The sequence below is a fragment of the Equus caballus genome, chromosome 9, assembly GCF_041296265.1.
Source record: "Equus caballus isolate H_3958 breed thoroughbred chromosome 9, TB-T2T, whole genome shotgun sequence".
In the NCBI taxonomy this organism is placed as follows: domain Eukaryota; kingdom Metazoa; phylum Chordata; class Mammalia; order Perissodactyla; family Equidae; genus Equus; species Equus caballus.
The window spans coordinates 56,419,140-56,436,282 of NC_091692.1; the positions used below are offsets into that span (position 1 = coordinate 56,419,140).

Genomic DNA, 17,143 nt, shown 5'->3' on the forward strand with positions numbered 1-17,143 from the left:
GTGGCATCGCACGTACAGAATAGAGGAACATTGGCATAGATGTTAGTTCAGTGACAGTCTTCCTCAAGCAAAAAGAGGAGGATTGGCAACAGATGTTAGCTCAGGGCCAATCTTCCTCACCAAAAAATAAAAAAATTATTTTGGCAACTCCAAAATTTAAATATTTATAAAATAATATAAATTCTTTGGCTTATCATAATATAGCATGGAACTATTTGCCAATAAATCTGTGAATTATTTGACCTGGAATTTATTTATTTATTTTTAGTATGTATGTGAATGAAAGATACAGCTGCTGATTAATTGTTCAGTAATGATAAAATTATTTATTGAGTCTAGGCAGTAAATTAACTGTAAAACAGATTATTTAGAATATTTGGCCCTAGAAGAATGAGCAGGTTACTGAAAGTTAGTAAAGAGATCCATAGCATTTTTTCCGTAAGGACAGAGTTGTAGTATTGTTTGTCTTAAGGTGGTCTCTTAGTCTTTTGAAATACTCTGGAACAGTTTTAAGCTTTCTAGCTACTTATACACACTTTTTGGGGATTTTGTTTTTCATTTTAGTTTTTTCCAAGATTAATGACAGAATTAACGGAACTACAAGAATTTTATGACCCAGATACAGTGGAACTTATGACCTGGATAAAGTAAGAATTGAACTGCCCAAGACTTGCTAAGCTATTAATTATTCTTTGCATGCTATCTAATAGATTCAGGGGAAATAATAAATTAATGCTTTTCCAAATTCTTCTCATAAAACTCAGGAATTTTACCCTGTGTTTTTAGGGATATTTAGTTTTTGATTGGATTTATAATTCTAATTTTCTAATTGAACTCTTCTCCATTTAAAATATAGCATGAATAATTTTGAGATTTGAGACTCTCTTCGTCAAACACCTAGAAATGTGGAATAAAAAGGAACAAATATCCTTTTATTTAAATAGTCAGGAGGATGCCTCTTTTGCCCTGGGTTGGAGGTGGATGAGTGGTAGATTGCTAATCTCAGTAACCAAGGTTAATTTTTTAGATTAATTTTAATACCCACACAGCTTTTAATGCCCTCGCAGGACAGGAGATGTGGTCTTGGGCTTATGGGAGCAGGGAATTGTAATTGAGACACCTTTTCCCCTCCTGCAACACACACATATATAACTAAGGAGCCCTTGAAGGGCTACACCATCAGTGAAAGGACAGACTAGCAAAATATCCATCAAGGGTTAAGAAACCATGTCTTTCCTTGGTCTCAGTTCTTGGTGCAAAAAAAAGTCTCTCCTCTGAATTTCTAGCAGTGGTTCTGAATTCACATGAGGTTGTAGTTTGAAATTTCACTTATCTAATCTAGGAAACCCCAAATCAAGAAGTTATCATAAAAAGTGGTCTGGACTGCCTGAATATCCTCAACCCAGGCTACACAGGATTCCACAAATATAGTTTCATGAAGATGAGCTCTAAGATTACAAAACACTTGAGGAAACAGTCCAACACAGCAAGAATCAGATGTCATTTGTGATGAACAGCACAATTAGACCTCTAGCAATTTCTGATAATAAAATTTGTGTCAGTTAGTTTTTGCTACATAGGAGACAACCACAAAACTTTTAATGGCTTACAAATAATAAACATTTGTTATTTTGCACCACTTTGAGGGTCAGCTGAGTGGGGGCAGTGGGGAGGATTCTTCTGGTCTGGGCCAGCTCAGCTGAGACTGGATAGCTTGGCATAGCTTCCCACATGTCTAAGGTTAGGTAGGTGTCAGCTGAGGGGTGAAATTGACTTGGCAACCTGCCTCTCATCATCCAGCCCAGGTTAGCCTGGGCTTGTTCACAAGGTTGCGGTTGTAGAGTTCCCAAGAACAGCAAGAGAGGCTAAGTCTCAATTTCAAACCTGTTTTACATCTCACATGATGTTTGCTGTTGTTCTGTTGGCCAAAACAAGGCACATGACCAGGGCCAGAGTTCCTTCCAAGAGCATAGCTATAGGGAGAAGAGTCATTACAGCCATTTTTGTGATCAGTCTACTGCATGGATAGAGACTATGAAATAACTCATTGAAAGTTGTTAAAGACATAGAAGAAGAAACTAAACCATGAAAGAGGAGTCGAAACACTATCAACAAGGGCCGGGAAAATAAGACAAAAGGTGTTTCTAGAAACGAGGAATAGGTTTATAGAATAGGTATATAGAAATGAGAATAGGTCCTATTATAAGATCTTGTTACATAATGACCCCCCTCATATGTATAAAAATTGTTTTTTAGATCACCCTTAACCATTGCCTGTTAATACTTTTTGGGAACTGTATTTACCATTGTGGAACACTGACTGTGTAGCTTTGTGTTGTCATTAACAAAAGAGGGAGTTACATCTGTGTGTGTGATTTACCACAATATTCTCAGAAGCAGAACATTGGACATTTACATCAGACAATGGACATTTATGTTACTGGAGTGTAATTATTCTGTTTGATGTTTGTTTCCCCATTAGTGGGTACTCTTTGAGGACAATGGCTGTGTACCATCTTTTTATTTCCAGAGCTTGGCACTATCTCTAGCACATAGCAGGTGGATCCTGAATGTTGAATACAGGGAGTGAATAAATAAGTGAAGGCGTTAGAGCAGCCCTTTGGGGCCTGCTTCTAGGTTTCCTAGTCTTCTAAGTGGCATCCATCTGGGACTTTGGGTCATGGCTCAAAGTATCACCATTGAGTTGACCATACTAATATAAAATAATATATTCCTGTCACTATATCCCATTACCCTGCATTATTTTTTAATAGCGTTATTACCACCTGACCTGCATGTTTGTTGTCCTCCCTGTGCTCCCTCTCAAGATTAGGGATCTTGTCTCCACTGCGCCTTTTAAAAAAATTTCTGTATCTTCAGCCTTCACAATAATTCCTTGCACATAATATGTGCTCAGTTTTTTTTAATGAATCCATAAATGAAATGAAATGAAAGCTGACATTGAAACTTAAGTGTACAATATATTGTAAGTTTCCTGGTATTTCAGAGTTGATATAAGTCAGTGACCTAAATAGTATACTTACCTTTTCAGTGTGTAAAACTTTATGGTTCTTTGCAGAAGGCAAGCTCCGGTTGCAGCTGTGTTTGCAGGGAGTCCACAGTTAATGGGTGCAATTAAATTATGCACTGGATGGATGGTAACAAGCTTGCCTCTTTACAATGATGACGATCTTCTCAAGAGAAATGAAAATGTAAGGCATTTTAGATTAACATTTGAATCTTTTTTATATCACTCTTTAGTATAGTTATGTAAATGATGCATATGTTCCTGGTTAGCTAGGAAAATCCAACCAATTTTAGAAGAGTTAATCAACTTTAATTTTTAAAAACCTGTATAGTACATTTAACTAAGAGGAGAGCCAAAATCAAAATAGTAAGTTCCTTGTTTTATGAGTAGTATTGATATGTTTCTAGGAGAAACACTTAATTTTCCACAAAGTTTCAAGGGAACTGATATGTAATATTTCACAAAGAGAAACATTCTTCTGAAAATACCATTGTTCTTGATCGAATTATTGAAGGAAGGCTGTTAATGTCTTGATACACTTTGTATTTCTAAGCTAAAATTCTATTTCCCTGTGATTTATTTTTCAATATGGGCTGTTATAAATAACTCAGTATAACATTAGAATGGTATCTAATTACTTGTTGTTCAGAGAATATATTATTTTGAATGTTTGATATGGGTTTAAATGGTAACTCCATATATGGAGGCAATGACCAACTGAACCTGAGTTCCAAATATTCTGTTTTTCAATTTGGGAGAATTTCATAGAGCTTTTAAGTATACTCTAAGCTAAGGAAGAAGTATAGCAATATAGAAGTTAGTCTCTAGTCTAGAGGTTAGACCCTAAAAATGCAGACTCTGAAATTAGAGTATCTGGACTCAATAACTGCCTCTGCCACATACTAGCTTTGTGACCTCGTGTAAGTTTTTTATTTTTTTTTTTGGATTCCCACGCCTTTTTTTTTATTGAGGTATAAGTAACTTATAACGTTTTATTAGTTTCGGTGTACAATGTAATGATTTGATATTTGTATATATTGCAAAATGATCACCACCGTAAGTCTGGTTAACGCCCATTACCGTAAGTTGTTACAATTTTTTTTTCTTGTGATAACTTTAAGATCTACTGTCTTAGCAACTTTCAAGTATACAATACAGTATTATTAATTGTATTGACCATGCCATACACCATCCCCTGACTCATTTATTTTGTAACTGGAAATTTGTACCTTTTGACTCCTTTCATCCATTTTGCCCACTCCCTACCCCTCCCCCGACATCTCTGGCAACCACCAATCTATTCTCTGTATCTGTGGGCTCGGTGTTTTTGTTTTGTTTTGTTTTGTTTTCAGATTCCACATGTAAGTGAGATCATATGGTATTTGTCTTTCTCTGTCTGACTTATTTCATTTAGCATAATGCCCTCAAAGTCTGTCCATGTTGTCACAAATGGCAAGACTTCATTCTTTTTTAATGGCTGAATAATATTCCATTGTTTATATGTATCACATTTTCTTTATCTCTTCATCCATTGGTGGACAATTAGGTCGTTTCCATGTCTTGGCTATTGTAAATAATGCTACAATGAACATGGGAGTGCAGATACCTTTTCGAATTAGTGTTTTCATTTTCTTCCTATAGATACCCAGAAGTGGAATTGCTGGATCATATGGCACTTCTCTTTTTAATTTTTTGAAGAACCTTCATACTGTTTTCCATAGTGGCTGCACCAATTTACATTCCCACCAACAGTGCATGAGGGTTCCCTTGTCTCCACATCCTCACCAAACTTGTTATTTCTTGCTTTTTTGATGATAGCCATTCTAACAGGTGTGAAGTGGTATCTCGTTGTGGTTTTTCTTTTTTTTTTTTGAGGAAGATTAGCCCTGAGCTAACTACTGCCAATCCTCCTCTTTTTGCTGAGGAAGCCTGGCCCTGAGCTAACATCCATGCTCATCTTCCTCTACTTTATATGTGGGACGCCTACCACAGCATGGCTTTTGCCAAGTGGTGCCATGTTTGCACCCGGGATCCGAACCAGCGAACCCTGGGCCACTGAGAAGCAGAACGTGCAAACTTAACCGCTGCACCACCAGGCCGCCCCCTCCTTGTGGTTTTGATTTGCATTTCCTTGATAATTAGTGATGTTGAGCTTCTTTACATGTACCTGTTAGCCATCTGTATGTCTTCTTTGCAAAAATGTCTATTCAGATTCTCTGCCCATTTAAAAAAAAATTTTTATAGTGGTCTAAATAGTTTATAACATTGTGAAATTTCAGTTGTACATTATATTTGTCAAACACCATGTAAATGTGCCCCTGCATCCCTTGTGCCACCCTCCTCTGCCTTTCCCCTGGTAACCACTAAATTGTTCTCTTTGTCCGTAAGTTTGTTTCTCTTCCACGTGTGAGTGAGATCATGTAGTGTTTGTCTTTCTCTGTCTGCCTCATTTCACTTAACATGATGCCCTCAAGGACCATCCATGTGGTTGCGAATGGGACAATTATGTCTTTTTTTATGGCTGAGTAGTATTTCATTGTATACATATGCCACATCTTTATCCAATTATCAGTTCTTGGGCACTTAGGTTGCTTCCATGTCTTGGCTATTATGACTAATGCTGCAATGAACATAGGGGTGCATAAGTCTCTTTCTATTGTTGATTTCAATGTCTTTGGATAAATATCCAGCAGTGGGATAGCTGGGTCATATGGTATTTCTAAGTTTTTCGAGAAATCTCTCTTCTGTTTTCCATAGTGGCTGCACCAGTTTGCATTCCCACCAGCAGTGTATGAAGGTTCCCTTTTCTCCACAGCCTCTCCAACACTTGTTATTTCTTGTCTTGGTGATTATAGCCATTCTGTCAGGCGTAAGATGATATCTAAGTGTAGTTTTGATTTGCTTCTCCCTGATGATTAGTGATGTTGAGCATCTTTTTATGTACCCATTGGCCATCTGTATATCTTCTTTGGGAAAATGTCTGTTCATATCCTCTGCCCTCTTTTTGATTAAGTTGTTTTTCTTTTTGTTGTTGAGTCAATACCATACTGTTTTAATTGCAATAGCTTTGTAGTACAGCTTGAAATCAGGGAGCATGATGCCTCCAGCTTTGTTCTCCTTTCTCAAGATTGCTCTGATTATTTAGGGTCTTTTGTGGCTCCATACAAATTTTAGGATTGTTTGTTCTATTTCTGTGAAAAATGACATTGGAATTTTGATAGGGATTGCATTGAATCTGTAGATTGCTTTGGGTAGTATGGACATTTTAATAACATTAATTCTTCCAATCCATGAGAATGAATATCTTCCCATTTATTTGTGTTGTCTTCAATTTCTTTAATTTTGAGCAAATTTCTGAATCTGAAATAATAATAGTTCTCACCTCCCAGTTGTGAAAATTAAACAAGATAATGCACTATGCCTGAAACATAGTCAAATTTAAGTGTTAGCTGTTATTATGTACTATTAAATTGTAATTGTAGGTGCACACACATATACATATCAGCATACAAAGTACAAAGAGGGGTTCAAAAGCAGGAGCAATCAATTCTGCCTACAAAAATCCGAGTCTTCATAAAGGGCATTCCCTTGATCTGGGCTTCGAAGAACGAGTAGAAACTTGTTTGGGAAGAGAATACATATGATTCTAGGCTGAAAAAGTAACATGAATCATGAAATTTGTATGGCCATGACTAGAAAACAAAATGAGGCCAATTCTGAAGGACCTGGAAGGTCATGCTGAAAAGTTTAGACTTGCCTTTGAGGCATTTTGGAGTCATCAAAGATCTTTAATAAGCCTGGGAGTGTGGAATGCTTAGATCTGTTTGAGAGAGTTAATTTTGGTCATAGCGGAAAGAAGAGATTGAAGCAGGGGAGAGTCAGAGATGGGGAGGTCTACCTGGGAGTGATTTGGCTGAGAGACAGCAGCTGCCTCTCATTAGCATTTGCTGTACCTGATTTGAAAAGCTGTTGTCGCTTGGACTGCATGTGTATAGCATAGTTCTGAGCTTATTTTTTGTGGATTTAAACCAACTATCTCTGACAAGCCTTTGTTTCCTTTGTTGTCTTTTGATTAGTCATTTTCATAATATAGAATTTCAGAATCACATATAATTAGGTCAGAGTTCTAATTAAATTTAAACATTTTAGAGTTTTATGTGACTTGGCTATGAGAGTAGGAACCGTGTTTTTTCCCCAAACCTTTGTCTTTCTCTATAGTATCTAGTACATAGCAAGTACTGAATAAATTTCTTGTGAAATTAAAATTCAGATTGAACTCCACAAATGAGACCATATAATTTGAATAAGACATTATCTATAATTCATAACATGTGACTAATCTTTGTATAATATCCTGGCCATTGATTCTCAAACCTGGGATAATTATGCTCCCAGGGGACATTTGGCAGTGTCTGGAGACATTTTTGATTGTTCCAACGGGAGGAGGGGTTTTACAGTCTAGTGGGTAGAGACCAGGAATACTGCTAAACATCCAACGATGCACAGAACAGCCTCCCTTCTGTCCCCACAAAGAATTATCTGTCCCAGGGGCCAGCCCCGTGGCCGAGTGGTTAAGTTCGCGCGCTCCGCTGCGGCGGCCCAGGGTTCAGATCCTGGGCGCAGACACGGCACCGCTCATCAGGCCACGTTGAGGCGGCGTCCCACATCCCACAACTAGAACGACCTGCAACTAAGATATACAACTATGTACGAGGGGTTTGGGGAGATAAAGCAGGAAAAAAAAAAAAAAGATTAGCAACAGTTGTTAGCTCAGGTGCCAATCTTTAAAAAAAAAAGAATTATCTGTCCCAAAATGTCAACAGTGCTGAGGTTGAGGTACCCTGCCTTAGTCTATAGTAATGTTATTGCGATTGCACAGAAGTGTTTTTTTTTAATTAAGGTTATGAAAGTTAACATCCTTGTGAAATTACAGTTTTACATCATTATTTGTCATGTTGTAGGTACACCACTTCACCCGTAGTGCCCTCCCCCCACCCCCTTTTTCCCTGGCAACCACCGATCAGTTCTCTTTGTCCGTATGTTAACTACCACCTATGAGTGGAGTCATACAGAGTTCGTCTGTGTCTGTCTGGCTTATTTCACTCAACATAATACCCTCAAGGTCTATCCATGTTGTTGTGAAGCATAGAAGTGTTTTTAATGCCCCAAGGGTATGTTACAGTTCCCAAAACTTAAAAATAAATAAAAATGTATGTAAAAAACTATAAATAAATATAGGCTGGATAGAATAAAACCGTTCTTCTTGACACTTATTTAGCAAAGTGAAATGAATGAGAAACTTCTTGATTTATTAGCATTCTGTGTACCACAGAATGTTCAAGCGAGTATCTCTAGCATGTCAGTGGACATTGGACATAAAGGTGCTGGATAGACAGCAACCATAACATGGAGTAGGTGGCCACTAATATTCAGCAAATAGACTGGGATTGTGTCCAATCTAGATTTCAAGTCTCAGTATTTAGGACAAATAGTATGTGGTACTTTTTGGCTTAACATTTGTGATTTCATTATTTTCTGAAGGGTAACAAGAGCTAGTCCAGTGTTAGCATTTCAGAAAAACTGAAAAACATTATCTAATAACATTCAGAGCTTATTATCTAATAAGGTCAGCAAAATTGTGATGAAAAAACAACACAATAAAGACTTGAGTTTTAAGCATCCTGGCTTATTCAGTATTTTGTGACAGTGGTCAAATTATTTTTAACCTTGCTGACTTTATCTCATGTATAAAATGAACATAAAATACTCTGATATACGGTAATAAAAAAGATTAAAGGAACTATTATAGCTCAGTAATAAAAAACCAATTGAAAAATGGGCAAAGGCCATTTACAACATGGATGAATCTTGAGGGCATTATGCTAAGTGAAATATGTCAGAGACAGACAAATGTGGTATGGTATCACTTATATGTGGAATCTAAAAAAGCTGAACTCAAAGAAACAGAGTGATGGTTACTAGGGGCTGAAGGGTGGGGGAAATGGAGAGATGTTGGTTAAAGGGTACAAACATCCCTTGTTGACTATAGTTAATAAGACAGTATTTTATACTTGAAAGTTGCTAGGGGAGTAGATCTGAAATGTTCTCACCATTTAAAACAAAATGGTGATTATGTGACATGATGCAGGTGTTAGCTAAGGTTAGGGTGGTAATCATTTTGCAATATATAAGTCTATTAAAGCAACACATTGTATACCTTAAACTTAGACAATGTTCTTGCCAGTTATATCTCAGTAAAGCTGGGGGGGAAAATGGGCAAAGGACTTGAATGGACACTTCTCCAAAGAAGATGGACAAATGGCCAATAGCATATGAATATAAGCTTCCTAAGGGCAGGAATCAAGTCTTAGTGAATATCTTTATTTTCCACAGATGGTACTCAGTATTAAGAACATAGTACGGGCCAGCCCCGTGGCCGAGTGGTTAAGTTCGCACACTGCACTTCGGCTGCCCGGGGTTTTGCCGGTTTGGATCCTGGGTGCAGACATGGCACCGCTCGTCAGGCCCTGCTGAGGCGGCGTCCCACATGCCGCAACCAGGACCCACAACTAAAATATACAACTGTGTACTGGGGGGATTTGGGGAGGAAAAGCAGGGAAAAAAAAAAAAGATTGGCAACAGTTGTTAGCTCAGGTGCCAATCTTAAAAAAAATAAAACAACATAGTAGATGCTCATTGTATAGTTTTGATTCACAGAAGTTTTAAATGTCTTTTGAAATTACTGTTTTAATTATATTCTTTCAGATCTATCAAATCTATTCAAAACGATCTGCTGAGGATATTTATAAAATACTGACATCCTACAAGACTAATTACCTAATTGTAGAGGATGCTATCTGCAATGAGGTGGGAACCACGAGAGGCTGTAGGGTTAAAGATTTATTAGACATTGCAAATGGCCACGTAAGTAACCATTTAGAAAGTTAAATCTTTTTGAGAAAACTAACTTTATTTAAACTTGTAATTTTCAAACTTTACTTTTGGAACTTAACTAAGAATATAATTAAAAGATATCAGTGGGGGAGTTTGTTAAAAGTAGTTTGAAGTATTTTTCCAATGTAGTATTTTTGAAGTATTTTTCAAAAGAAAAGTTGGATATTTTTGCAAAAATAATAGTTTTAAATATAATTTTTCCTTATTCATTGCCTGTACTTGTGCATATTCAACATTTATAAGCAAAAGATGGCATAATTTGACTTGAATGATGATTGTAACTCATGATAATCTCAAGAGCAGTTGCATTGTCATGTTTTAGGTTGAGAAATGTTTTATAATTTGATACATGGCTAGAAAAATTGTTTACTAAATTATCACTGTCCTGTATATTGAGTCCCTGTTAGTCACAAAAATTAGTGTATTCAGAGCCACTTTAGTTGTTCAGACTTAGCTCTATCTTAATTTTTCATTGATTTCCAGTATTTTACAAGCTTTCTTACTTGTCAGCCTGCAGTGTATGTACGGTATATCTGGCAGCTAAGAAGACTGACAGGGAGGTTTGTATATCTGGTAATCAGTGTTGTCTGCAATGGGTACCTTTGCTCCTGGGAAAGTTGGGGGTGGAGGACTTTAGGGAAAGTTTAGTAGGGCATTCTAAGTTGGAGCGGCATATTCTCTTCAGGTTGCAGCCAAGATTTTTGTCTGCTCCTTCCTAAATAGCTCTTTGCCTTATCATCCCAGGCCAGTTGGAGGTGAGAAATTAGTTTTTATAATTTCCATGTTTCTCTTTCTTCATGGCCCCTTAATCTCGTAATATAAACGTATTCTATTTTCTGCTGAATGTATTTTGAATTTTCTCTGTTGGCACTTGATGTCTGTGATCTTTGGCTTAATTGGTGACAAAATGAAATTTCATTAAACATCAGGTATTCAGTAATTACTACTCTATTGGTTCCTATCTGGAGCCTTTTTATTCTGCTCTTAGCTACCTTTTTGCTCCATTTTGAAGATCAGGTTACTTCTTTCATGTAATGCCAGGCACAAGGACTTAAAGCTAATCCGTTCTTTTAAAGTTGGCTCTCTGACATCTTTCCTAGACATTGGAGTAATATTTAGTGTTTTATTATAGAAAAACCTTCAAGCTAGCTAAGCTGTCTTAGTGAATATCATTAAAGTGAGAATGTAAAGATTTGCACTGAATAAATCGTGAAAACTTACTTGCTTGCTAGATAATTGTGAGTCATTTCTACACAAAAGGAGAAGAGTTTGAATATACATTAAGAATAGAATGTTCGGGGCTGGCCCTGTTGCCAAGTGGTTAAGTTAGCATGCTCTACTTTGGCGGCCCAGGGTTTCACCGGTTCGGATCCTGGGGGTGGACATGGCACTGCTCATCAGGCCATGCTGAAGCGGCATCCCACATAGGACCTACAACTAGAATATACAACTGTGTACTAGGGGGCTTTGGGGAGAAGAAGAAGAAGAAGGAAAAAAAATGGACAACAGATGTTAGCTCAGGTGCCAATCTTTAAAAAAAAAAAAAAATATAATATGTTCATTTCTCAGCCTTGGTAGGCTGCATGATAAGATTCTTCACAGGAATGATAATGGACTATGGAGATACAGCCCTCTAAATTTTAGAGTTAAATCTTTAAAAAATTGGCAACACTTTGTACTGGTTTCTCAATCTCAATGGGAACCTCAAGAGTCTAGTTGACGTGACTCTTATGAAGAGGCTTCTATTTGCTTAACAATGTGAGATGTTTGCTAAACAATGTAAGATAGTCCATGTTGAGTAATAATATGTGTTTTCATATAAATATAATCATTTATACATTGATTGCATTTCTCCTGTAAGTTTATTAAGCTTTTTAATACTATGTTTCATATCTTTTGATAGGTGGTTTGTGAAGAAGGTGACAAGTTAACCTACTCAAAATATGGGCGATTTTGTCATGAGGTCAAAATTAACTATTCTCCATATGTGAATTATTTCACTAGAGTATATTGGAACAGGTCTTATTTTGTATATAAAATCAACACTGTGATATCCTTTCAGTCTTGAAAAACAGCAGAGTCTTCATTTCAAAGACTTATACCACCTGCAGCAAAATGCGATTTTCTTCAACCTCTGTGGCATCTTTGGAAATCAGAGTATGGACATTTGAAATGTTACTGCTGCTTTTCTCCTGCTCTTAACTGGATCCAGAGTTCTGTGAGGAACAGAAGAGCGAGCATCACTGTCCTTTGGGAAAGTGTCAAATCTACCACTCTGCAGTAGTCCAGCTGGGTGTTTTCCTTATTGTTACGTGGTCTGTCAAGATTTTACCTTCTAAACCATTGTAAAATTTTCCTCATAAATCTTCATTCTATCAGAACATTTATCTTGAATTTTAATATGTTCAAGGTCAGAGTATATCTCTTAAACATAGCATTTAATAAATTCTTAATGTGATATAATTTTAGATTAGAAGAAAAGAATTCTTACAACTCAAGGTAGTTTCTGAAGATACTTCATGGGTTATAATAGAATTGAAATATTACAATAAAAAACTAATTTAAATGTTAGCTGAAAATATGTGGCATTTAAATTAAAATGAAAATTAGATAAAGGAAAGTGCTTTTAAGGATATTCATAAAGATATACCCAGGTTTTCCATGATATTGCTGTCATCGTCTGCTGCTTATATAAATGAGCCCTTTCTTAGTACTATATGGTGCATGATATTGCGTTTTATTATTTTATGACTATTAAGTGGTTAGCTTTTTTTGCTTATGCTCATAAATTTGATACCAACTTAATCATGATAAAACAATAACTATTGTTATCTATATATTTTTTAAAACAGACATTTAAAAGAATGCCGTTCAGGTTTTTAAAAAATATGGATAGAGGGTATATAATCTATTCACATGTTTTCTACTCAAGGTTAAGTAAAAAATTAAATCTTTTATCAGAATAAGAATATGTACACTAAAATGAGCAACAGTTTCTGGAGATATGTGCAGATGCTGTTAAATATACCTCTGCATACAGTTATATTTATTATAAAACACAAGTGCTATTATTTATGAAACTGTTATATAGTCGTCGAAATTGAGACAAAATGACAATTATAATAAATTTCACAGCACAGTTTCACAATCTAAATGCCATGTTCCTTTAAGTTAAATGTTTTCATATTTTTAATCATTTATTAAAAGAAATTTTAAAATGATTAATTTGACCTTATAAAGAGATCCAGGATAGATGTATCATTTTAATAAGATGGGATGCATGTTTAGTTTTAGTCTATACATTTGTTTAATGAACAAGTTTTCAAAATTTTCACTTATTAGAGTGCTATAAAAATTAGTTTCATTACTCTAAATTACTACATTAAAGGGAGCAACTTGCATTATCTTTATTTTCTGTAATATATATACCTATTTTAAAAGTACAAAACCACATGCATTCTTAGACTAGTCTAGGATGCTTTGCTTTTTGGAATTTTAAGATTGTTGAATGGAGGTGTCATATCTGGTGCATTAGTTTTATTGGTTCTCATTTCATGCTTTTGTATAATTTTTAACAATTAAGATCACTACAGGCAGGGTATTTCAGGTTCTCTGTACATCTTAATAGTGAGTCACTAGTATTTAGCTTCAACACTTATGAAAATATTACCACAGTTACCTAAGTACACAGTGAATAGTCACATGGTAATACTGTGATTAGAGCATGGAAAACGATGTAATTGAAAAGTCCGTTTCCCTATTTTGAAAAGAAAAATAGAACAACCTCCTTTCCATGTAACATGAAATATTTAATTGAATTTTTATTGATTTACGTTATGATCAGATATGCTGAATTAGTTTTGATTATTGTTTGTTTTGGGGGGGGTTGTTTTTGACATAGTAGTTTCTTTTGCTTCTGTCAACTTATTTCTTTTTTTTTTTTTTAAAGATTTTATTTTTCCTTTTTCTCCCCAAAGCCCTCCAGTACATAGTTGTGTATTTTTAGTTGTGGGTCCTTCTAGTTGTGGCACGTGGGACGCCACCTCAGCGTGGCCTGGTGAGCGGTGCCATGTCCGCGCCCAGGATCCCAACCAGCCAAACCCTGGGCCGCGGAAGCGGAGTGCGTGAACTTAACCGCTGGGCCCTGGGACCAGCCCTCAACTTATTTCTTAAATAAAATAGATTTAGAGAAGGCTTTCATTGATTTTTTAAATCATGAATTTTTCATTCAGCATCAGTTGAAAAGGAAAGTGTGATCTTTATTATAGAAATAATAATATTAGATGTGAGAGAGAAGCTTATTTGCTTCTATTTTAGTTCTAGTTAAAACAATAGTACTAGAAAGCTTTGAGTGAGGAGCATTTAATTAATTCCCTTACTTTTTCATAGAGTAACAAATGATTAAGAATTGTGCAAGGAATTCCATTTGGGTAACTTATGCTGGTTATGTAGGACAATAAAGATCTGCTCTGAAAGGAGCCAAGTTTATGATTTTTGGGTAGAAGGATTTCTCAAGAAATAGAAAATGTACTTTGCCCTTGATGTTGCAAAACCATTGAATTAAGTGCCTTAACTTCTTTATTTCAAACTTTACTTTTTATTTTCCAAAAAATATTATCCATTTCTTTCTTTCCATGAGAATACTTTTGTAACGTTTTCCTCATCATTAAGCACAGAGAGAGAATCCTCACTAGGCTACTTTTACTGTTAACTTTAATTCATTAGTAAGCGAGCGTTCAGGGTAGCAATGGGATTTCTAGCCTGCTAAGTTAATTTATCTAGCTTCCCAAATGCCAAACAATCCAACAAATAAAACTTAATTGATAAAGTATATGATATTGACTGCTGGTTTATATTTTTTCTAACTTTGGCATCTGCATCTTGGTGCTTTTTTTTAGACTGGTAGGGTTTTACAACCTAGGCAGTATGTATTGTACATCAGAACTTTTTTCTTCATTGCTTTGTTTGTATATAGACAGCATGTTTTTTCAGGATATTAACCCAAATCGTTGATGGCCTCAGTGTTATGGCACGCTTCTGTACAGTCCAGATGGATTTAAGGAAAAGCAGAACTGGAGGTCAGTGTGTTTGTTACATGTCAGGGCTGAAAAATATGCTTTACAAAAAAATTACTGATTTCTTGAAGGGCACATGGAATAGCCATTTTATTAAACTTTCGTTTTTGAGAAATTCCTTGTAGTCTTTTTCTATTTTTGAACTGTAAAACATTTTGATGCCTTTAATGGATAAAAGCAGCACCTCTCTGTCAAATCAGTGGAGTTTCTAAAAGTTGTATGTAAGTCGATTTTTTTGTTAAGTTTATTTTAAATGCATGAATATTTAAAGGGCACATATTATGAATTAGTCTGTGTATTGAAGAACCTTTTGTAAAGTACTTTCTGACTTACATCTCAGTGTATTCTCTCCATTTGTCCAGTTTTTAAAATATAGTCTCTATTGTTGCTATTTGCTAATATTTTTAGATCCCAGTATGTATTAAATTTACAGCTCTGAAAAGTTACAAGTAACATTTAAAAATTTCTTATTGAAATAATAGCTCATTAGTAAGTTTTTGAATGTGTAGGGTTAACACTTTAAATAAAATTAGACGTGAAAAATGCAAAGGCATGTATTTGACTCAACTATTTTCTGTCCCTTAAGGTTTCTAACCATTATACTTACTGGTTTTCCATAATAAAAAAGGGCATTTTGGAACCAGATTTGCTGAATTTAGCATAAAGACATCTTTCAATCATTTCTGTTTATAAGTCTCATATTTTACAGCATTTTTTTTTTTTAAGATTGGCACCTGAGCTAACAACTGTTGCCAATCTTGTTTATTTTTTTCACTTTCTGCTTTTCCTCCCCAAATCCCTCCAGCACACAGTTGTATATATTTCAGTTGTGGGTCCATCTAGTTGTGGCACATGGGATGCTGCCTCAACGTGGCCTGATGAGCGGTGCCATGTCCGTGCCCAGGATCCAAACCAGCGAAACCCTGGGCCGCAGTAGCGGAGCACAAGAACTTAACCACTCAGCCACGGGGCCGGCCCCTGTTTTATAGCATTTTAATCTTGACGTATATAATCCTATGTGCAGTTCTGTAAGAGATACACTGAACATCTGACCACTGTATTTAATGGAATAATAGTATCAGAAAGAAACATGCATTCCAGACATATAGTTTGAAATATCTCATAACCAACCTTTCATATTTTAATAGCTTTGTACAGCCATTTAACAAGGACAAATACAATTGCTTCATATCATATCTATGACAATGTATATTTAGATTAAATGCATTCCTTCTGTAACTAAGGTTCTATCTTTGCAAAAGAATAAAAGTTAATTTCAATAAATATTAATAATTATTAATCCTTTAAGAGAGTTGGGTTGTAAACTAGTTTACTTAAGATTTTGTAACATTAAATGTACTTTTATCAAGAATGAAATGATTTATTTCACGCTTAATTACACTCCTTTTGTTTCCATAATAAAACTTTTTAGAATTTTAAGTTGTCTTTTATTTATATATGAACCTTTTTTGTTACACTTTATTGAGACAATTCAAATACCGTACAATTCACCAATTAAAAGTGTACAATTCAACAGTTTTTAGTATGTGCACAGAGTTGTGCAATTATCATCACAATTAATTTTAGAACCTTTTCATCACCCCAAAAAGAAACCCCATACCTTTTAGCTGTTACCCCCATCCACTCCATTCTCAAGCAACTCCTATTAATATACTTTCTGTCTCTGTATTTGTATATTCTGGACATTTCATATAAGTGGAATCATATACTATGTGACTATAATTATTCACATATATGTGACTAGCTTCTTTCGTATAACATTTTCAACATTCATTCATGTTGTTGCGTATACCTTTTTTTATTGCCAAGTAATATTCTATTGTATGGATATACCACATTTTGTTTATCTATTCATTCGTGGACATTTGGTTTGTTTCTACTTTTTGGCTATTATGAATAATGCTGCTATGAATGTTTTTGGTGGATATATGTTTTCATTTTTCTTGACTGTATGTCTCCTTTGTCTAGGAGTAGAATTTCTGGATCATACGATTACTATGATAACTGAGGCACTGCTAGACTGGTTTTCAAAGTGACTTACTGTGTTACAATCTCCAACAATGTA

The 17,143-nt window shown here is 35.4% G+C and overlaps 1 protein-coding gene across 14 annotated transcripts in view; it reads left to right on the top strand.

Annotated features, from left to right (window-relative positions):
* The window catches only part of DPY19L4 (dpy-19 like 4), a 65,396-nt gene extending 48,899 nt beyond the window's left edge, over positions 1-16,497 (top strand). For all 14 annotated transcript variants that reach the window (XM_014728207.3, XM_070222340.1, XM_070222339.1 and 11 more), the window contains 4 exons: positions 565-647; positions 3,080-3,212; positions 9,794-9,952; positions 11,886-16,497. In XM_014728207.3, the coding sequence (XP_014583693.2) occupies positions 565-647; positions 3,080-3,212; positions 9,794-9,952; positions 11,886-12,050 (540 nt within the window). In that variant the 3' untranslated portion in view covers positions 12,051-16,497. The remainder of the gene's footprint in view (positions 1-564; positions 648-3,079; positions 3,213-9,793; positions 9,953-11,885) is intronic.
* The last annotated feature ends 646 nt before the right edge of the window (positions 16,498-17,143 follow it).